This window comes from Epinephelus lanceolatus, chromosome 8 (genome assembly GCF_041903045.1).
Source record: "Epinephelus lanceolatus isolate andai-2023 chromosome 8, ASM4190304v1, whole genome shotgun sequence".
NCBI classification, from domain to species: domain Eukaryota; kingdom Metazoa; phylum Chordata; class Actinopteri; order Perciformes; family Serranidae; genus Epinephelus; species Epinephelus lanceolatus.
The window spans coordinates 5,486,840-5,508,574 of NC_135741.1; the positions used below are offsets into that span (position 1 = coordinate 5,486,840).

Here is a 21,735-nt window from a genome sequence, read left to right on the forward strand (position 1 = left end):
CACTTACATCCCTACAACTGTGGAGCAATGCCAACACACCGTGTTCGTCTCATGCACAGCTCTCTTTCTGTTGCTGCTGTAGCTGACGGGGAACATGCAGGCGGGATTCCAGCTTCGGTGCTTCATTAGTGCTCATCATAGTGCGACTAACTAACTTGCCACTCAGCTTGTGCTAACCTCAGCAATTGGATCCTTTGTTAAGGGATGGAAATTCTTTTATTGGTTCTTGATCAGTTTTTTGGGAGGAGGTCTACACAGGTTCTCAGGACATAGACGCCATGATGAGTATGATCTATGCATGGTTGGACAACCTGGTGAAGTTTGAGTCGTCTCACGGCGTCATTAACGTCCTGGATACTGAGTTCGTCCCAAAGTCTGACCATATGGAGACTCAGTCTTATTATGGAGGGCTTTCTGCTTTACACCTACAGACCTTTGATCGACACGCCCAACCAGCGTTACTTTAGTTCCATCACATATCAACAATGCAAAAAGAGCAGGCGCTCCAGGAACTACACAGTGCCAGATGTTTAGCCAACTATTAAACCAAACCAGTGAGAAAGAAAAGAAGAGACCGTAGCGACGTGTTCTTAATCCAAGAGCAACTTTAATAGAAATGTTAAAGGCAAAATATTGTGGCAGCACAACATGGCAAAGAAAGGCACATCTGCTCTTTCCACAAGGCCTACACGTGATTTCAATCTGGCTCCAAGCTTCATCTAACGTCAGAAATAAACTCTAAGTGCTCAGTACAAAACAAATGAACCAATAGACAACATGAAACTGGCAGATTCTTCTCTAAATATATTACAGCTTTTACTTTTATATATATAAAAAGAAATTATACAAAACAAAAAAACTAAATGTATTTTTTAAATCCAAAATTAATTTGGTTTAGTCAGTTTGCCTCATGATAACACACACACACACACACACACACACACACACACACACACACACACACGCACACACATGCCCTCTTCAACAGAACTGCAAGAAAAACAGAAGAAAAATTATGATTAAAGATGAAATAACTCTCAGTTTATAATTACAGCTCAGTCTGCAGTGATGTCACATGACAGTTTAAGAGTTAGAGTCTTTTTTCTTTGGTGTAACTTTTCCTCGAACGCTGACACTTATCTCGAGCTGCTGAAACTCTTTCCTGCCCTCCTCACATCAGGTTCTCTGGGCGATTCATAATGACCCTTAATCCAAAAGTGTTGAACACATTTTCTTCCTCAAAACAAATGCAAACCCCAACTTTATTAAAATATTTTAAATCCTGCATCTTTAACATTCATGTTTTCTTGCTAATCGTCTTCTCCTCTGTCTTCGTTGCCACTTTACTGCCGCCAACGCCAGTGTGCTTGTACATGCGTGCTATAAATGCACACATGCATGTTTCAAACAAACCTACTTGAACATGCTTCATAGTGCTACTAGTGATCAAAAACTCTACAGATTCAGGTTTAGAGCAAGGGTTGACAAACTTTACTATCAAAAGAGCCATTTTTGGCCAAAACAAAAAAAAGAAAAAATTATTTGTCTGAAGCAAGACGTCGATAGTGATGTTTTTAGAAGAAAACATCAAAAGTCAACATCAAAAACAACAAAAGTATGACGCACATTTTAGTTGATGAAATGTCAAAACAGTTTTTTAAATCTGTGTATAGGCTACACATTTTTACAGTTGTAGAATGTAAGAACCACTTTAGGCCTACAACAATTGATGAAAATTAAAATGTAAAACACTGTTGGTTGGATGGTTTAGAAAGTGCTTGTTTGAGCAAAGCAGCGGAGCTTTGATTTTATCTTTCATTTTAATGAGTTATGCAACATTGGATAAATTTAGTTTAAGGTCCCATTTATACGACAAGGATTTCAACTGAAAACGGTAAACTTCAGTTGCATTTTGGCCGATCGTTTACATGACAGCGGCGTTTTGGGTGCCGGAAAATGCAACGTTTTGAAAAAGGGTTCCAGAGTACAATTTTTTGGAAACGGCAGCGTCTCTGTTGTCATATAAACTTGCAATATGCAGTTCATCTGAAAACTGAGACTTTTCGCACATGTGCATTACGGTTCCACTCACTAGGCATGTGCCGAGAAAGTCGACCGTCACAACAACAATGCCGAGCTCTGTTTGTGCTGCTCACCCTGTTGATTTGAAGTGAAGTGTAGATCTGTTACTGTAGCAACTCCACCTCGTCGTCCATCCAGACAAAGTTATCTGTGCATGCTTTCCCCATTGTGTCTTTGTTTTGGTTTGTAATCACCGCATTGTAGAGGAAGGCGCTTCAGCGCAGGCGCATGGCGTCATGCCGTGGTGTTGCTTTGCAAATTTACACTGGCACCCATTGGCCTGGCGTGCATACTACAGCGTTTCCAGTAGATTTTGCGGCTCCTTGTGAACGGGGATCGTTTCAATAATGTCATCATATAAACGCAGAAGATTTTTAAAACGTTTTCCGTTTTCAGAGAAACAGTTGTTGTCTAAACAGGGCCTAAGACTACAGTCATTAATACAGTTGATTTTAAGCTCTATTGAGATTTTGAGGTTTTTTTGAGTGCACAGTTTTGCATTTACAGAACATTTTCTGTTTGGTTGAGTCTCTCAGCTCTCATCAGCCTACTGTCAGTAGCTGCAGTGGTTAAATTCGTAGCAGGTTAAACAACATGGCTCTGGGCACTTGAATCTTTACATACATTACCATGAACCTGCTCGTTAATGAGCTTCAAACCTTCTAAAATGTGAACTTCCCCATCCATCCATTATTAAAAAAAACATTGATACTGTGTTTGTATCAGCTCCTCATTAAAGCTAAAACAAAGTTACACTGAGTTTAACTTTGAACACAAAATTTTTCACTCTGGAACCAAACATGTTTAACATTTCTTCATCTGATGTTTTATGTGTCAGTTTTTGTAAGAATGTTCTAAAATTCAGTCACATTTGGTGTCTCTGGGAAGTTAAACTAAACTTTTAAAGCTTCTTTGCAAAGATTCCCGAGGTCAAAGAGGTCAGAAATCTTACTGCAGCTTTAATAAATGGATATATTTCTGTTTAAAGTGTCGGAGCCTCCCGCTGTGTTTCAGATCCTCAAAGTGCTGAAACAACAACACACAAACTTCCCACAAACCATCAGCTTCTCAAATTGGTGGCTTCACCTTGACCTAGAGCCAGGAGCTAAATACGGAAGGGGGGAGGGGCTGGCAAAACTACGAGCGGAGGGAGGAAGGAGGAAATGTGGAGAGGAAAGGTGAGGAGTGAGATGGAGGGGGGAGGGTGAAAAGGACAGCAGGAAGGCATGGGATGTAAACAAGAGGGGGAGGGAGGGTGAAATCTGAGGAGAGGGGGAGAAGACAGAAGATGATGAGGAGGAGGAGGGAAGAGGGAAGAGAAGAAAGTGAGACAAAACAAAATGAGAGTAAAGTAGAAAAAGTTTAAAGAAGAGAAACAGGTGGGAGGAAGAGTGAGGAGGGCGTACGGTGAATGAAAGCAGCTCTGACTGAAGGTGAGCAGACTCAGAGGAGAAACAAGCGTCTGGTCTCCGCTGCCATCTTGTGGTGGGAGTCTGTTAGAGACGCTCAATCACTCAGCCTTTATTACACTAACAGATGTGCTGTAATGTGAAGCCACTTAACTCGACCTGCCTCATGCTCTTCTTCTGCAGTAAATCATTTCCTGTGGATCCCAGAGTGCTTTTCAACATCTAAGTGTTTCACATTTTATAAGTTAAGCCTGCATATTTTATTATGACTAATAGATTTGATATTCACTTTGGGATGCAACGTTTACACCAGTGTTGTATAGAGAGTGAGTTTATTTACTTTTTTGTTTTATATTTCTGTTGGTTTTAGAGGTAGGTTCACTTGTTTATCAACAGGTAATACATAATTCATTCAGGTCGCCCATGTTTCTAGTATTTTTCCCTGTTAAAAGTTTTTTTGGGTGTAGTCAGGGTTAATTCTGTTCTGATGTGTTTCATTTTCTTTTCTTAAAAAAACAAAAAGAACCAGTAAGAGTAGTCGTAGTGTTTATTGTCTGTTTACCTTCCATCGGTGGCCGCAGCTGTTACACACCACAAAGGTCGTCATGGGCTCATCAGCGCTGCGGATCTGCACCTGAAACACACAAAACAGCACAGTGAAGCTTTTACGTTAAAACTGTGTCCAAACAGTTCTCTAAAGCCCTTTTTAGATAGGAGTTGTGCAAATTTACAGGAAAGCCCAATCAGTCTTTTTTCAGCATTGGCAGTATAAAGACAAAATTGGGGGGAGTGCAGCAAAATGCCGCCTACCTACTTTTGTTTATACAGAATGTGTCTTTTTCAGGGCAATGGGGGGCGTGAGCAAGTAACAAAACATGTAGCTCAGCGTGTGACGTAAACAGTGACGTGGGAGGGAAGCTGCGGCTGGTCAGTCCTTTGGCGATTCTCTCGTAAGTCGGTCCGTTCTTCACCGTCCCCGTCATCTGACGGTTAATGGCCTCTTCGTTTGCAAGGACAAGGAGGGTGTGCAATTCTTTGTCTCCCCAGTTGCTCATCTTTACAGTGTCTGTCAGGTTTGTGTTTCCCTCTTGCTACTAGCTGCTCGCTAATTCCTGCTATCAGCTGTTTCCTGTTTATCCACCGCCAGTGAGTCACACGTGCGGCGTCATCAACAGCTCCTCCCACAAGTCTTCAACAGCCCCTCCCGTGACGGAAGGCCGCCCCGTTCTGTTTAAACTAAAAGGGTTCCGCCAATATGTCTACCCTACGAGGTGGAAAATTGGGCGCCTCGGATCAACTTGCCAATCCGGCTCTGTGTGTCTAAACGCTTGCAGCAGGCCGGCAAAACAACCCAACATTCGCGGAAAATCTGGCAGTGTAAAAGGGGCTTCAGTGCGTGTGATGGTACCTGTGTGTACGAGCAGCTCTTTCCGTGACACTTGTTGCAGATGAACATGTCCGTCTCAGTTCCCCCGACCTTCGACAGCTGATGTTCTCTGATGGACTCTTTAGTCAGAGCCTCTCTCATCTGCTTCAGCTCTGCACTCGCCATCTCCTGCACACACACGTTTGTATTGTAAAAACCTTCCCTGGCGCCTCGCCCTAAACTTCCTTTAATCCTAATTTCAACACAACCAAGCCTTAACATTAAACAGCGCCTTGAGGAGCAGAGGATGAGACTAAATGTTGGCACTGACCTCAGAGGTCATGGAAGCGATGCGCTGAGCCGAGATGTTTCCACAGAGGACGTTGCGCCGCAGGTCGGGATTCTTCTGGTCCTTGAGGTTGGAGATTCGGCTTCGTAGACGAGATTTATATTTTATATCCGTCGACTTAAACTCCTGGAAGATCTGTGGGCACGATGAGCAGTCAAGGACTAAAACACTGGGATGGTTACATACAGTATGTATCCAACACATATTAATAACATGAAATGGAGACATTTAAACTGTGTCCAAGTGTACAATGCTTTGAAGATGTAGTGTGTAATGCATTGCACAGAGAGGTGTTTCTGTTATTCAGCCTGCTCTCACTGATGTGAATGTGGTGGACAAACAGAGCAGCTCAAGTGTTTATCTACCAGAGTGAAACACACCCCGTCAGTACACTCAGATTCAGAGCTCTCATTCAGGTGTCAAATCCAGCTCTGTTGGTTCATGTGTAGTTAGAAGTTGTTGTTGACACAAAAGGATATCCTCTTCAATTTGTGCTGCGAGGTGCTCGCAGTCCACTGCCATCGTCTTGTGGTCGTCTGGAAGAAACACACACACAAAGTTATACAAAACTACAAAGCAACATGAACAGTATTGTGAAAAAAAGGTTCTTTTTTGATGATACTCTAAACCAGTGGTTCTCAAATGATGTGAGTTATGAATGACTTTTTTTTTTTAAATCAGTATGTTGTAAACGCCAATAGAAGAGGCAAACTCTACCTAAAAAAAAAAAAATAATTTAATTTAATTTAAAACCTTCAGAGAGACTTGATGATGGCGTTATTGGTGCTTTGATGTAATTTTAAAGTTTAAAATGAATTCTTGAATCATTTTGTTAATAAATATTTCATTAATGACAGCTGATTGTCAATTGTTATTTGATATTTGTAAATAAAAACATTTATGTCGCAATAAGACTGATAACACACTCAAGGAACACTTACTATGTTTTGTTTCCAAAGCTTTTTAACATCATCCCATGGCCCTCTTCAGCAAACGTACATTCTTTAACAGACCATTCATTGTCATGTGAACACAGCTCTATATTTAGGTCACATGACGACACCTGAGTGAGCTCTGTGGTCTGCTGAAGAAGACCACAAAATACAGTCGAAAGCTCTGCACACAAAAGCTAGTAAGTGCACAGCTACTAAATGGATGTTGAGGTGTGATTGTTTTTTTTAATTTCTACCCTGTAAGATTTTCATGAATATTTTTAATATGATTTTTTGATGTTATAAGACGCACAGTAGATGACTCTGTGGCAGACACATCTGGATGATGAATCAATGTTGGTGATAAATGTCTCACCGTCAGTCTGCAGCGCCGCCACCAGCAGCTCTCGACACTTGTTCCGCACACTGTCGGTGGTGACGGGGGCGGGGGGGAAAGAGGTGAACCGAGGAGGAAGGGTTGTGGTAGTGGGGGAGGTGGGTGTAGTTGGGGTGGTAGGGGTGGTGGGAGGCTCCCCAGACTTCTTACTGCTGAGTCAAGAGAAGACAAGACGATATAAAGTGTAGCTGGGTTTGGAGTGAACGAAACACCACATGATTCCACTTTAAATCCTCTTCTGTCAATAAACATGCCATGAAACAGTGACAGTGACATCATCATCATCATCCAACAGGTGGTAACCAAAAGTGACGTCATCACTGTGCAACAGACCTTTTCTCGCTGCTGCCGGAGTCCTTGGAGGTGGACGATGACCTCACAGGAGAGCCGTTCTTCTTCTTCTCCTCAGACTTCCCCTCTGAACCGTCTGCAGGACGAGACACAAAAAACACTGACGATAAGAAGCTGTAAGGACACACGCAGCAGACCGTGAGGTCACGATTTTTTATGTTTGATATCAGTGTCCAGTAACCATCATGACTTTCACCCTGTCCCCAAAGACGATATGAATTTTCGCATTGCGTTACTCATGTGAGTTTGAATGCTAGAATATTTTGTGTTGACTCGTTTCATTTGCGTGAAATCGCTGAATCTATGCATGAACTTCTCCCGGTATGTCCTCAGCCTCATATGCCCAGGGTTCCTACACATTTGGAATTTCAAAATTCCATTCTTTTCCACACCCTAATTTCCAGACTTCTCTATGTTTTTTTTTCAGAGAATATGCAACATCTGAGTAAATATATCAGTGTATCATATTTCACATCATATTTAATTATTCTTAATAGGCGATTGTAGCCAAGTACCATAATGGCATGCAAATAAAAACTCAGGTAAGTTCAATGTCTGGGCTGAGGCAAAAAGGTTGGGACTCTGGGTGCAAGCAATGCAGTAACGAGACGTCTGTGTTTATTCCTTCATGTGGCTCAGAATCGCCTTCTCCCCCACGTTGGCGATGTCAAACGATTTCACACAAAGCTTGTATCTAGCTCTGTGTGTGAATTGTGAATCCTTGGCCAACCAGTATTTATGTATGATACTGTCAAGCCATCCATCCAAAAACTTGCATCTACCCATTGTGAACCACGTGAAACTCGTCTTCTTGTCGAAGGTGCAGTGTTGGAGTGAAACTTGATACCTGGGGGGCTGGAGGAGGGTCATGGGGCAGCGGACTGGACATACCACTTGTCAATCAGGTAAAAGGGGCGGTATGTTTTCTGACGTTTGCTCTCACACAAACTGTGCTTGGCCCGGCATAAAACACGATCCGGATTGATTAAATTATTTTTGGAAATACCTAATTTTCTATTTTAGAAAACAGTATTTTAGAACAGTGGTAATAGTCTGGAAACATAAATATTTTTCCATACTTTTTAATACCTGGAAATTGATCAAATTTATTTCCATACTTTTTCATACTTGCGTAGGAACCCTGTATGTCAGAGGATCTTAATGCTGATTGGCTATCGCAGCATGAGTCAGATTTTTCAACTCTCGCTAACAAATATATGACTTGAAGTCACGCTAGCCACTTCATTCCCGCCACTTAATTCACGTCTAATCGCTTCTTTACATTGACTTTACACGTCACTCACTCGTGCTAACTGTTTTGCACTCGTGCCCAGTGTGAACACGACATAACGGGACGTCACAAAGACAGAGGTAGAGGAGCACACATCACACACCCCCACTGACCCAGCAGTTTCTTCCAGGACTTGATGAGAGCTTTTGCCAAAGTCTGAACTTCTTCCTCTGAACTGTGTTTCCTCACCGCGTTCACCGACATCCCGACTCTGGTCGACTACACACACAGAACAACAGAGACAAGTAGAGAAAAGAAAAAGTAAGTAAACAAGTGTCTGATATATTCTGGGATAATCAGCCCAGATAAAATACAATATTTAAACTTGACCTGAAATTAAAATGTTTTTCCTCTACTAAATCAATGAATAGAACCTTGGTGTGATTCTCTGTAGACTATACAGAGCAGTTACATTCTTCAGTTTGTCACCACGGACATTGACAGTGCATCTCTACGTAACACCAGCTCCCACCATGTCTCATCTTGGGTCAGTTGTGTCTGACGTTAGGTGCACTTGGCGGTGGATCAATTACCTGCAGGGTTTCCAGAGACATCTTGATGTTCTTCAGTTCCCTCAGCAGGTCCAGAGCTCCGTCCTGTCGACACAACAATGAACAGAAACCTCCACATCACCTTCTTACCCAGTAAACACCTCAGAGAGTGGGCTGTCTGTTAAACAGGAATGACAAAGCGTCTGTCTCTGTCAAATCTGTGTCCGTTTAATGAACACAAAGTGACTGATTTGTTTCAGCGGACATCATTCATTTAACCAATAAAGCCAAGGTGGCCTTTTGTACTGAATGTGAAGATTCATGGTTTCTTCCCAAATGTCCCACCCACAGCTGAGCAGCTGTCACCCACAGACAACTCTTCAATGTAGACTAAAGGTTACACAGAGACTGATGGACCCATGAGATTGAATTCAGCTTTCTGTGGGTGGAGCTGTTGCTCATTGTTGTTTGGGAGATTTAAATTTACTGACTTTAATTTTTCACTAGTTAAGGACAAGGCGTATCCATACAGGACACAAGAAAGTCCATATCTGGGCAAATTAAACTGATGCAACAGCAGCTGGTGCACAGCAAAGCAGGCTGGAGAAAAGGGGGACACATACAGACAATGCCGTACATCGTTAAAACAGGAAAGAGTGCAAGATTCAGACAGAAGGACGGGACAGTGAGTTATTCTTTCCCAAATGAGCCTCTTCTGCAGGGAAGAAAAGCTGGACGTGCTCTCACACTGCCACATGAGCAACACAGAGACAAGAAGACACACACAGATAAAAAGACCAAAAGACGGATGAAGACAGAAACAGCAGAGAGTATGTCGGGCCTTAAAGAGGAGGAGGCCAGGTGAATGAGAGGCGAAGGACACGAGGGAGGAGGAGAAATAACAGCAGTAGAGGAGTGGAGGCTGTTGAGGAACGATACACGAGTGACAAACGCTGTTGTATTATTCATGGATCTATTCCCAAATCCCACTGTGACATTTAAAACAAAAATCCCACTGACATTTAAAACATCCCTGTGCAAACTGTGAGACCTGTCAGACCTAAAGTCCAGGGAGAATGTTTTTACTCCATGAAGGTAACAGACGAAAAGCCTCATTCCCACTGCTGCAGTGATCTTTAAAGGGATGTAGACCATTAATCAACTGTTTGTGTATCAACACCCACTGAACCTTACAATTCAGTTCAGTTCAGTTCGCTTTTTTCCCCATTTCCACTGTGAAAAGTTGTGGATGGTACCAACAGAACCGTTCCTTAGCGTCCCCATGTTTGGTCCCCCCTCTGTTGGGGTACCTAGCACACAGATCTGGTCCTAAAAGGTGGAGCTGTGAACACTGCAGTCTGATTGGTCAGTAGAGGACGGTCACTCTGCTCAGGGCTGAGTTGTGTCTGGTTTTGAGGCTCATGTAACCACTGTTCATACTGTGGAGAGTTTTATTAGTAAACCGTAACTATAAAATGAAAGGATGTAGTGTTGCACGGTATACCGGTACTAAAATAGTACCGCGGTACTAGAGTATTCCAAACGGTACTATACTGCATTTGGAAAATACCGGTACTTTGAAATTGATTCAGTTCATTAGTTTAGTTAATTTATTTTACTCATTTATGCACACAAACGCCTTTCTCGTTCCTATTGGAGCACAGATTGCACAAGTGGTGTGTATGACAACACCTGTATCAACATTCGCAGCTGGCGCACATGAAAAAAGACAAGAGAAAGTCTGCCTCGCAAAGGGAGACAACACGAGACAACACCAACTTGGTGAAACATTTGAGCAACCAAACCGTGACGTCCGTACCGAGGTACTTTCGAACCACGATTTTTTGGTACCATTTCATCCCTACTATTTATTGTTCTAAAGGTTTGTAGCCAAAAGGACTTTTCCCTAGGAAAAGTACCTAAAAGTATCGAAATTCATATTGGTATGGGTACCGAAACAAAGATTTTGGTATCGTGACAACACTAAAAGGATGTTTTGCTGCCTCTCACAGCAGCTGGAGTTGGAGAAAAAATAACTTCATTCACTGGGCCGACTGCCGATGACTTTTAAGGTGGAACGTTAACTTGTAATGTTACTCAATGCATGAGTTGATGACGTGAATCCATCAGCACACCTTAAATTTCACTGTGACACCGCCTTCGTTAAAGAACACTTTGCCATGGAAACGGTAAACAGATCTAGGGTCTAGTTGCCATGTCTGAAGGGTTACTTTTGGTTCCAAAGGTACTGGACTGAAAGTGTTTGGTGGAAATGGGGCTATAAATAAAAAGGGCACCAGTGTGCAGGGCAGCCTATACACCAGCGCACCATGTTAGCTCCACCAAAGAAGCACCCTAAATAGCATTTTATCATGTTTTAAATACCCAGAGGGCCAGTTCGTAGAATTTATTTTGAACAAGGTGATTCACCCCCAAGAATTATCACCAACTCTGCAGCTCGGTGTCATGTTTAGCCTCCTGTAGTCCCTTGTTTTGGTCCTCTTGCTGAACACAGACTGTATAGCTGAGTGTCCATGTTTGTTCACAACCTCCCATTAAAACCACAGCCAGCCATTTCAAGAAAATGTGCTCCCCTCCCAGCACCACAGGATAAGTGACCTATGGCTAAACCCCGTCCCCAAACGTGATGAGACAATCACAGTGCATATAGCCATTCCCATACACTCGGACATTCTCTGCCTGGACGTCCATTGAAATGCATTACAGAAAGTCAGGTTTGTTCGGTTTTATGAACTTTTTCCAAGATTTGAAGATTAAAAATGGTCAAACGGTGTGCATGGGGTACATGCAACTCCGACACAAGGTATCCTGAGAGGCTGGGCGACCAGGTGTATTTTTTACACTTTAAACCACATCTCAACCGAGAAAAGTGTCTCCTTTGGATAAAGTTGTGTGGTAACGTTAGACCACAACATCAACTCAACGTGAATAAGATTAACAATGATGTCTACATCTGTTCTAAGGTAAGTCAACATTGTGTTTGAGGCAACATATTGTCACTTTGCTGGAAAGAAATATAAAGTCATCTTTAACATCTCTAGCTAACGTTAGCTAAAGTTAGCCTAACGTTAGCTCCTAGCTGCGTTGTTCATCATGTCACCTTGTTTGCTGGGAGTTCATTAGCCTATTTTGTTCTAGTTTTGTACTTTGGTGATCGTACATCATTGTTGGCTGTTGTCCAAAGGGCTCTAGTTAAGCTAACGTTAACTTCTGGAGCTTAGCTTCATTAACTTATCTGTAATGGCAGAGATAACAAAGGTTGGCAAACGTTATGCTGAATGATTCAGTGTAAATACTGTAGCACCAAACTAACGGAGAGACACTCTTGGTAAAGATGGTAAAAAGGCCGTTATCCTTTTCTCATATTCTGAGCCAAAAACCTTAACTTCAGTGGCACTTTAACTTGTTGTCTTTGATGGTGACGGCAACCAGATGCGGTTCACAAGCGTACACTGTGATCTGTAAACTTTGGCTTGTAATTTAAGCTTTTCATCAACCTTCTCAACAATAAAATGATGAATATATCCCTCCAATGCATAGTTTAGGCCCTTTTGGTTACTTCTCAATGACATCTGATCGTTATGTCCCCAAAAATCATCAATTGCCTCCTGTGAAATGCCGTGTACTGTGACACCTGCCATAGCGCCGCTCACTGAATGTTGATAGTTTGTCTGAGTCAGTGAAGGGGGGCGTGGCTTAGCCATAGGTCAATTCTCTCAGGAGTTGGTGGAGACTAGTGGTTGGACTCACCAGAGGATATTATCATGATACTTAAGTTACAATATAATATTATTGCTATTTTAAATATATTGCGATATGCTGAGTATTGCAATAAAACATATTGTGAGTTATAATACATAAACAAAATGAATTGCTTGGCAACCAGACCAGGCATTTGTTTGTCAAAGTGTGTAGCCACACTGGGCTGGTAAAGGGACTAGGCTTTTAATTTAAGTTTTACAGTATGTGCAGAGTGTTTTCCAGTTTCACACATCTGTCCACTGGGTAAACTTTTGAAATGAAAAAGAAATTAATATTCTTTATTTTTCAATGAGAGAGATGGAGAAAGGATGGGAAAGAATACATTTAGCAGGTAATGAAACGTTTTGGTGAAAGAAAATAAAAATTATTAGTTAAAGCAGACTTTTGATATTTCTTCAAGCATGTCTGAAGAGGATATTTAAAATAGTTAGACTTTTAAATGCCACTGTTATTAGTTAATTAATTAATTAATTAAATTCAACATAGGTAAAGTTGAAATTCATCAGGATATGAACAAAATTGCCCCACATTTTCTGGTGTTATTAGATAGATTTTCAAGATAAAACTCTGCATGTTCCTCTTTTATTTATTAATTACTAGGTCTTGATTTGGTTTTTTGCTGAACTTGAAAAATCCAGTTTTTCATATTGTGCACCTGCAACATGGAACAACATGCACAACAATATAAAGCTTTCCTCATTTTAATCCACAGAGATATTCATATTTTTAACTGCATCATATTTTACTTCTACATGTTCCTGTTTTATCTGATTTGAGTGTTCTACATTTTAACAGTTTTTATTTATCAGTGATGCTTTTTATTCTTTTCACATGATTAATTGTAATTTTATTGCTTTTTACTTCCGGTTGCCACTTTTATGTACGTTTCTCTTTGTTTTTTTTCTTTTATATTACATTGTTTTACTTGGCCACACTGTAAATGAGTCTCTACCTCAATGTTTAATCAAAAGAAAGGTTGAATGATAAATGAATGAATGAATGAATCATGTAGAAGTATCCTGTGCTCAGCTGATCAGATTGCTGGTATGAGAAATGTGAAAACTACATTTATAAATAAAAAGAAAAGAGATATTTTTCTGTCTTACTATCTGACTGTGTCTCAGCTCTGCACTGCAGCAAAGGCTCTATGTGACTTTAATATGATGTGAATGTGTAGTTAATAATCTGCAGTGAGCTGACAGGATAATTGATTCAAGGTGCGGCTCATTTAATTGGCAGCTTTTGGACCAATATCTGAGGTGATGCGCTGCCAAACTTTTCCCCCAAATCATCAAATCCAGAAGCAGCAGCTTTTCACACACTGAGACAATCATCAGAAACATCCTCCACACACACCAGTCACACTTTACACACACTGAGTTTCCAGAACTTTCCCTCTCTCAACGGTTAAAGGTAGAGCTCATCACCTGATCCTGTTTTCTGCGGATGCAGCAACTCACCGTGTTCTTCTTGTGCACCATTTTATCCAGCTTTTTGGCGATGCGCTCCACTTCCTGGTTTTTAGCCATGATGAGAGCGACTTGTCTCCGTCACTTGTCCTCCTGTCCCGCGGTGAAAACCTCCATGGATGGAGGACAAACTCTCCCCGTGTCTCTGTGTCCTTGTCTTTCCGCAGTGTGTCTGTCTCCTTCTCTCCCAGCTGCTGCCTCCCTCTCGCCTGTTGTTGTGTGTCACAGGGGCATGATGGGAGTTGTAGTTTTCTCTTTACAAAGTGCAGCCTGGGATAACATGGAGCAGACTTTTAAAGGAGACTCAACAGTCCTGCAGCCGGAGTCAGCACTTCATTATCATTATAACCGAAACTTGGAAATATTATATATTATTGGGCGGAATTAATGATGGTTGTTGCGTCATGATCCTGCAGGACTGAAGAGTCTTTGATGTGATTTTCTTATTTAACTAATTCATGCAGTGTATTTATAATTTAGCCGATAAACGTGCAGTGACACTTCAGTAATGAGACAGTGTTTGCTCTCAGCATCAACACATCAACATGTCTACACACACATCAGCAGCTCACTGCGCAAAACATTACAGGAAACCATCTGGAAAGCTCGCGCTGCTCACAGTAATTACAACAAAAGCTATCGCGAGTGACAGGGAGGGTCAGGGGAGAGTCACGTGACAGACAAAAAAAACCCCCATGACATACTGTACCTCTCCCAGCAGGTGGCAGGATGCAGGAGGCAGGTGGCAGGATGCAGGAGGCAGGTGGCAGGATGCAGGAGGCAGGTGGCAGGATGTAGGAGGCAGGAGGTGAGGACTCTGCAGCTGCAGCAGCCTCAGCATCACTTCTCCCTGCTGCTGTATCTGAAGGGAACCTATGGAAAGCCCTTTGAGCATTAAATCCTTGATATCAAACGAAAGTGTCCTCTATGGAAATACAGCAACTAGTACTAGTGGACTGCATGTGCATGAAACGGGCGGGATAATGATGAAATTCTGAGTCCTGATTGGTTTGTTTTCTTTATTTTGAACCAGAGAGCCAATTGGAAGCCTCAGCTCATGCCTCGTTATTAGCATTTGTGCAACTAGTGTGACTAGTGGGCATTTTGGCTCTTACTAGTAGTACTGGTAAACATCTTGATTTTTACTAGTACTACTAGTAAAAACAGCCCACTAGTGTAACTAGGAGACATTTTGGCTCCTACTAGTAAGACTTTGAGCTTTACTAGTTGGGTAGGGTGACCATATTTTAATTTCCAAAAAAGAGGACACTCGCCCCGGCCACGAGATAGCCTACTTAAATGATACTCACAGTTTACTCAAAGATGCCTTTTAATTTTAATATATTTAAAGTTTATGTGTATGGATAGAAAATTCAGTTATATTACAAAATAATATCTCTCAAAAACAGAACTTTAGATAGGCTTCTCAGAGGTTACTCAACTTGCTTTTATTATGCCTAAAATACTAATCTTTTTACAAGTTTCAGTTGTACAAAAATAAATATAAATGTAAAATGAATGTAAAATCTTTGGAATGAAATAATGATAGAAATAATGTCTCTTCTGTATTAGAAAAATCAACTTGTAAAATAATAGCTATCTTTTCAAGCCTTACTGGACAAATAAATAAATAAATAATATGAAATAATGTTCTAAATAATACCTTCTGTATTAGAAAATCCAACTTTGAGCTCCCCGGCACCTTTATTAGGCACAGAATCATATGTGCCAGCTTTGCACACACACGGTTCACTCAGCCTCCCATATATCCCGACCGGGTCGGGACGGTAAGTTGGGAATTTTTTCTGCAGTTCATCTGTGAAGCTGCACTTGCACTTTGGCATCTTGGAAGCTTAGAATAATGCTGCGCCGCTGGTGTCTGCTGCTTCCTCGTTGTGAGTGTTGGAGACCCGCCGACAAGGCAGCCTCTTGGGGATTATGCACACACGCACACACGCACACACACATAAGGAAAACCGGACATTATCATCAATTTATAAACACCCCCCGGACGCCCCAGACAGGACATGAAAAATGGACATGTCCGGGCAAAAGAGGACATTTGGTCAGCCTATAGTTGGGTCCACTAGTTACTAGTTGCTGAAAAAGCGTAACTAGTACAAGGTTTTGTTCAACTAGTTCGACAAAATGTCCAACTAGTGCTGCCAAAGACCAAACTAGTTGAGGACACTTTCATTTGATATCAAGGATTTCTAATTAATGGCACTTGACTAGTTAACATGTCGGCATTTTTTCAGCACACTAGTTAACTAGTAAGACTTTGAGCTTTACTAATTAGGTCCAGACATCGGCTAGTGCGCAAAAAAGCGAACTAGTTGGGACTTTGGCACTACTAGTGCGGCACTCAGCTCAACTAGTATGGCTTTTGTCTCAACTAGTCGGCCAAAAGTGTCACTAGTTGCTGAAAAAGCGTAACTAGTACGAGGTTTTGTTCAACTAGTTCGACAAAATGTCCAACTAGTGCTGCCAAAGACCGAACTAGTTGAGGACCCTTTGATTTGATATCAAGGACTTCTATTTAATGCTCAAAGCGGTTTCCATATGCTACAACTACAGGTACTACAACAACAACTGCAATTACGGCTGCTACTATTAATGCTACTTTTACTACTAGTAGTACTATTACTACTACGATAATAGTAATGTGTGTGTGTGTGTGTATATATATATCTATATATATATATTTGCTATTATTTTTTTACAGTCTATGGCTCCTATCCACTTTAAAGGGACAGTTCACACCAAAATGAAAATAAAAGTGTTAACTCTTATCGGTAGTGCTTTTTATCAGTCTTGCAAGATTGTAAATTATATTTTATAATCAACAAACAGCTGGCTCTATAGCTTGTTTGCAAACATGTGACTATTATGATTTGCAAAATTCAGATGGAGGGCAGGAAGTGATAAATCCATAAACTGCGTTAATGTGAAATAGAGGAACGTGACTACATAAACGGGTTGGATGAACCTGCAGACAGCAGGTATTTTCAGAAAATTGAAACTAATGTGGGATGCAGAGGTGAGGACTCGAATCACCCTCACTCTAGTCACATTTTTGATGACTTCAGACTCGACAAAAAACAATAACAAAAAAACAACAACAACTTGCAACTCCATTCAGACTTAAACACCAAAAATGTGTGACTTCACTTGAGCCCTTTGACTTAAAAATACTTGATACCTTTACCTTAATCCAAACATTAAAAATATGTTATTTACAAATGTTGCCACAAATCATTTTTGCTGTTTCCCTTATATTTATTGATTGATAATTCCTGCTACAGGATATAAAAACCTCCCCATACACCATTAACATGCTATCTCTACTTAAGCAGCCAGAGAAGGAGAGGAGCGAGGATTATAAAACTACATACCACTTTTTATTTTTTTAAATATACTTTCTTGTATATTAAGACATGTTAATTACTTTTCCAAGAATTTTTTTTATTATTATTATTTTTATTTTTTATATTCTAATTCCAGTGTCTGAATAATCTTAAGAATTAATGGTTAACTGTGTACTTACATTATTGTGCTATAAATGGTCAGTAGCTCAAAATGACAATAACATTGTTTATTGCAATTATTCCTGAACATAATGTCAAATAAAAGTAGTTGTTGTGACAGGCCTAGATTTGATGTCATCACTCAAAAACTTTTTTAACTGTTTGGATACAATTTTTATGTAGGTAACTTGTATCTGTGTTCTTCTTGTTAACAGTCAATCAGATGTTTTCACATGCAATACATCGATTGAACCACTAGATGTCAATGTTACATCTGGCCCCATGTGCAGGAGTAAGTGTAACCCCATATAGGGTAAGGGAAGCATTTTATCAAACATAATTTGACATCTACAACTGTGTACAAATATGTGTCTAAGGCCCTTCTCGTGTCAGCTGATGCACTAAATACATGTTATGACTTGACTTGACTTGGGACTTGAGTGCAAAGACTTAAGACTTAGTTGTGACTTGCAAAACAGTGACTTGGTCCGACCTCTGGTTGGATGTGATCTACACACAGGGATGGGAAGTATTTCTATTACTTGTATTTAAAATACGTATTTCAATTACATTTGAGTATTTTGTAATTTGTATTTGATAAGGCCGATTAAAAGCAAATGTAATTTGTAACAAAATACTTTTGAGTGGAGTAATTTTGTATTTAAAATATTCAAAATACTTTCTCCACAAATCAAAAAAAATAAAATAATAGGCTACACATTCTTATAATATTAGATGTAGCAATATTTTGTACTTTAAAAAAAAAATATATCTTTATGTTTTTTTATACTTGGGCCATTCAGTGTGTCCTTCACTGACCTAGTGGTCTGTTTTACTGGACTGTATATAACATAGGAAATTGTAAGTTGTTGTGGTTGATGCTTGGGATGAGTATGCTACAAATTAATTGCCTCACGTGGGATCAATAAAGTTGCCGGAATCTAAATCTGAATCAGTTACAGTGCAGTTACTTGTGGTCTCTCATTGCAGCAAGTAAATTTTGAGCATTTTTGGTCAAGGACTTTTTGAGTTATTCACAAAAAGATTTGAATCGGTTAGTATAGCGCCACCTATGGATGAATCATGGACATTCTTTCTGGTATAGTTACTCATGGTCTCTAGTTGCAGCATACAATTTTTGAGTTATTCATGAAAAGAAACCAGGTGGTAAGACAGGATGAGAAGTGTGACCGTATCACTGAGTGCATGTGCAGTTTTACTGCATCTCATCGAATTTCTTATTCACTTGAAACGACCAAATTTGTGGTTAAGTGTTTTTTTAAGATTTTGTGATTTCCTTTTTAAACGTTAGGTAACTAACCTTCCACGTGAATTTTCTTCTTTTGTCATACTGTGACTTTATGACTTAGTATTTGTGTTTGGGTTTGGAGAGAGACATGTTAATGTAGGTTTAGAAGAATGCACGTGTGACTGCTGCTGCCTGCCAGTGAATGTTTTATGACATTGTGTTGTTGTTGTTGTTGTTGTTTTAAAGTCAGACTCTATTACTGTGCTGGATTTATTGAGGAAGCAAAGAGAGAAATGTTTTATTACTCCTCTAACTTGGGTTTCTGGTAAGTCTTTGCTTATCTCAGCCAATTAACAACCTCAGGAAGGTCACTGTATCTGATTGTGTCATTAATGTTTGAGCAGGTAGACATGGTTGTCTTTTGTTTACTTCTGTTACTTGTTTTGTTACACACATGAATTTATTCAATGTTGAGGAATGTACATTTCAGTGAGGATGACAATTACATCTGTCTAGTTGTGTCTTTCATAGAAGCTGTCAGTGTTCTCAGCCATGAGGGGATTTTAAATCATAATTTAACTTTTGATCATCCACATTGTAGTCGTTTATATGTCACTGCAACTCCTTAAATGACACAGTGAGACTTCCAAGACACACACACACACACACACACACACACTCTTGAGAATATTAAAATAGACATTTTGAGTTTTGGTAAACTGATTATTCAAGGATTGGAAGCTACATTCAACATACTAGCAGATCATTTATGTTCATGTGCTGTGTTTTCAGTGTTGTTTTTCCACATGATGTTCTCCAAGTAATAATTAATAATTGTTATCAAACTGATCTCCTGCACATGTTTCTGACAGATATTTCTGCTAATGATTGATCAGCATAAGACACTATTTAAGGCTGGGATGAAGACAGAAACTACAGAGTAGAAGTGTACAGACTGCCACTTTGAGAATGGAGATGACACTGTGTTTTCCACTGTTGCTGCTGATCTGCTCTCTCTCCACGGCTCAGCATCAGACAGAGTCTGACAATGAAATTATTCCACGTGGAAAGCAAGCTGAATCCCAGGGAAGAGAAGCAACAAATGTCTCTGACCGCCAACAAACCTGCACTCAAGACATCCATGCTGTGCTGAGAGAGATGAGCGCCTTGTTGGCTGAACAGAGGGTGGAGATGAGGCACTTACAGAGAGAGAATGAAGGTACAGTAGTATGTCAGGTAGTGAGGGAAGTAAGAGCAATAGGAACCTCTGCTTTGGAGCTTTCTATAATAGCACATCACAGCCATTCATACTGAAAAGGCAGAAATGTTTGCAAAGAACATGTCTTATCATTTGATGAATCCTCTTTTTATTTTTAGCACAGGCAGCTAAGCTGAGAGAGCTGGAGATGCAAAAGACTGAGGTGGACAAGCTGAAGCAACAGCTCCAAGGTATATGTTTATATTGAGCAGTAACAAACAGTCATAAGTCCTTTTAATGATGCATATCACTCAGTTTTTTCTGGACAGTATGAAGTCATTTATTTGAACAAATTTCAGTGGCTACAGCACAACCTAATGAAACCATGATGATGGAATACTTTTGTCTGCCATGGATTGTTTTCATTGGAGACAATGATTTATTTCACATTGCTACTTTTCATACGTGCAGCACAAGCAGCAGAGCTGATCACCGTGAAAGCCAGGTCAAATGTCACAGAACACCAGGTGGAGGCTCTGATGAGAGATGGAGAAGGTCAGACTCAGAACTAAACTAGCAATTAAGTATTTGAACAGTTTTGTTCTGATAGTACATACATGATTTAAAATCCTACCTAGAATGCACAATAATAGAGAGAATAATGATGTGTTTTTAATTGATAACAATACTTAATTAAGAAAAAAAAGCTCATTATTAACCATCACCTCAGCCACCTTAAAATGAGTATCTCTCTCTCTCTCAGTCAAACAGGTGGCTTTCTCAGCCTCTCTGTTGGCTTCAGGGTCAGGAGATGTTGGACCATTCAACACACACACTCCTCTGGTCTTCAGATATGTCCTCACTAACATTGGAAATGCCTACAACCCAAACACAGGTATGTGAGCTCAGTTTAAATTGTTAATTTGAATTTTTGGCTCTGCTGACTTCACCCTGCTACAGATGGTTCTCTTGTTACATTCACTGACTCAAACTGTCCCACAGGTTTTTTCATTGCACCAGTGAGAGGAGCCTACCACTTTGAGTTCTACATAGGTGCAGGCGGACATGCTTCACATGGTTCAGGCGCAATGTTGGTCAAGAACGGAGGACATACTTTTCTTGCATATGAGCATCAGCCGTCCCATTTTGCAAAATCTTCTAATGGTGCCACGCTGCTTCTAGAGGTCGGAGATGTTGTGTTTTTGCGTCTGTGGGTTAACACAAGAATATATGACGATGGAAATCACCACAGCACCTTCAGTGGTCATCTGCTTTTCACCATGTGAAACAGTCCTTTCTGTAGCTACATGATAGCTGTGCACACACTGCAGCAGTTTATCAGTACATGTTGATGGAAGTGTCATTTGTTTTTCCTCTCTCTGGATTTGAATCAAAATACACAGTGATAGACAGTGAGGGAACTTGTGCCAGAGCTTTTTAACATTAGATTAAGGAGGTGCAGTAACTGATGAGAAAATTGTGTAAATGTTGAAAAGTTGTTTGATTTATGTCACAAGCTCACGAGCAATCCTGTATCTTCACCTGGATCCTGATGAACACCAGAAACTACCTGCTGGTTGGACCAAAGCATCCAACCAAACCCTCTCACTTTACTCTGCCACTGTTTTTACTTTGTTCTGCAGAAACTTGAATGGTCTTGTGCTGTTAATGTGAGAGGGGGAGTTCCCTTTGTTCCTTCAGATGCATAATACACTAGCTGTGCTGTTTTTATCTGTAAATATCTGGACAAAGCTTTGCAGCAACAATCTTTTGTACATATTAAATGTATTATTTTCATGTTCTCTTGCATTTGAATAAAAGCATAAACAAGTCACTGCAGT

General features: G+C 40.4%; 2 protein-coding genes across 3 annotated transcripts; one reads left to right on the forward strand and one right to left on the reverse strand.

Annotated features, from left to right (window-relative positions):
* Positions 1–593: 593 nt before the first annotated feature.
* On the reverse strand, positions 594–14,158 carry tcea2 (transcription elongation factor A (SII), 2). Of its 2 annotated transcripts, none has more exons than XM_078169754.1 (10): positions 13,912–14,158; positions 8,711–8,773; positions 8,291–8,396; positions 6,869–6,962; positions 6,515–6,687; positions 5,685–5,742; positions 5,189–5,342; positions 4,900–5,046; positions 4,054–4,125; positions 594–990 (listed from the first exon to the last, which is right to left on the reverse strand). In XM_078169754.1, exons 1-10 carry the CDS (start codon positions 13,978–13,980, stop codon positions 982–984), a joined length of 945 nt encoding a protein of 314 aa, XP_078025880.1. In that variant the 5' UTR covers positions 13,981–14,158; the 3' UTR covers positions 594–981. The 2 variants fall into 2 exon arrangements, with proteins under 2 accessions (XP_078025880.1, XP_078025881.1); XM_078169755.1 differs by having other exon boundaries at positions 6,515–6,684; positions 13,912–14,157.
* A 5,445-nt stretch (positions 14,159–19,603) lies between these two features.
* LOC117262196 (cerebellin-1-like) lies at positions 19,604–21,733 on the forward strand. The gene is made up of 5 exons (XM_078169757.1): positions 19,604–19,915; positions 20,074–20,145; positions 20,366–20,449; positions 20,658–20,789; positions 20,897–21,733. The coding sequence occupies exons 1-5, from the start codon at positions 19,666–19,668 to the stop codon at positions 21,178–21,180; spliced, it is 822 nt and encodes a 273-aa protein (XP_078025883.1). The 5' UTR covers positions 19,604–19,665; the 3' UTR covers positions 21,181–21,733.
* Positions 21,734–21,735: the final 2 nt, after the last annotated feature.

Bases quoted from the DNA above. Each gene is read 5' to 3' on its own strand.
- tcea2 (XM_078169754.1), bottom strand. From the start codon at position 13,980: ATGGCTAAAAACCAGGAAGTGGAGCGCATCGCCAAAAAGCTGGATAAA. The intron at 8,397-8,710 runs GTAATTGATCCA...CTGTGTGTGTAG, and splicing joins TGTCTCTGGAAACCCTGCAG to TCGACCAGAGTCGGGATGTC. The intron at 6,688-6,868 runs GTCTGTTGCACA...CTCTTGACTCAG, and splicing joins TCCGGCAGCAGCGAGAAAAG to CAGTAAGAAGTCTGGGGAGC.
- LOC117262196 (XM_078169757.1), top strand. From the start codon at position 19,666: ATGGAGATGACACTGTGTTTTCCACTGTTGCTGCTGATCTGCTCTCTC. The intron at 19,916-20,073 runs GTACAGTAGTAT...TTTTATTTTTAG, and splicing joins CTTACAGAGAGAGAATGAAG to CACAGGCAGCTAAGCTGAGA. The intron at 20,790-20,896 runs GTATGTGAGCTC...ACTGTCCCACAG, and splicing joins TGCCTACAACCCAAACACAG to GTTTTTTCATTGCACCAGTG.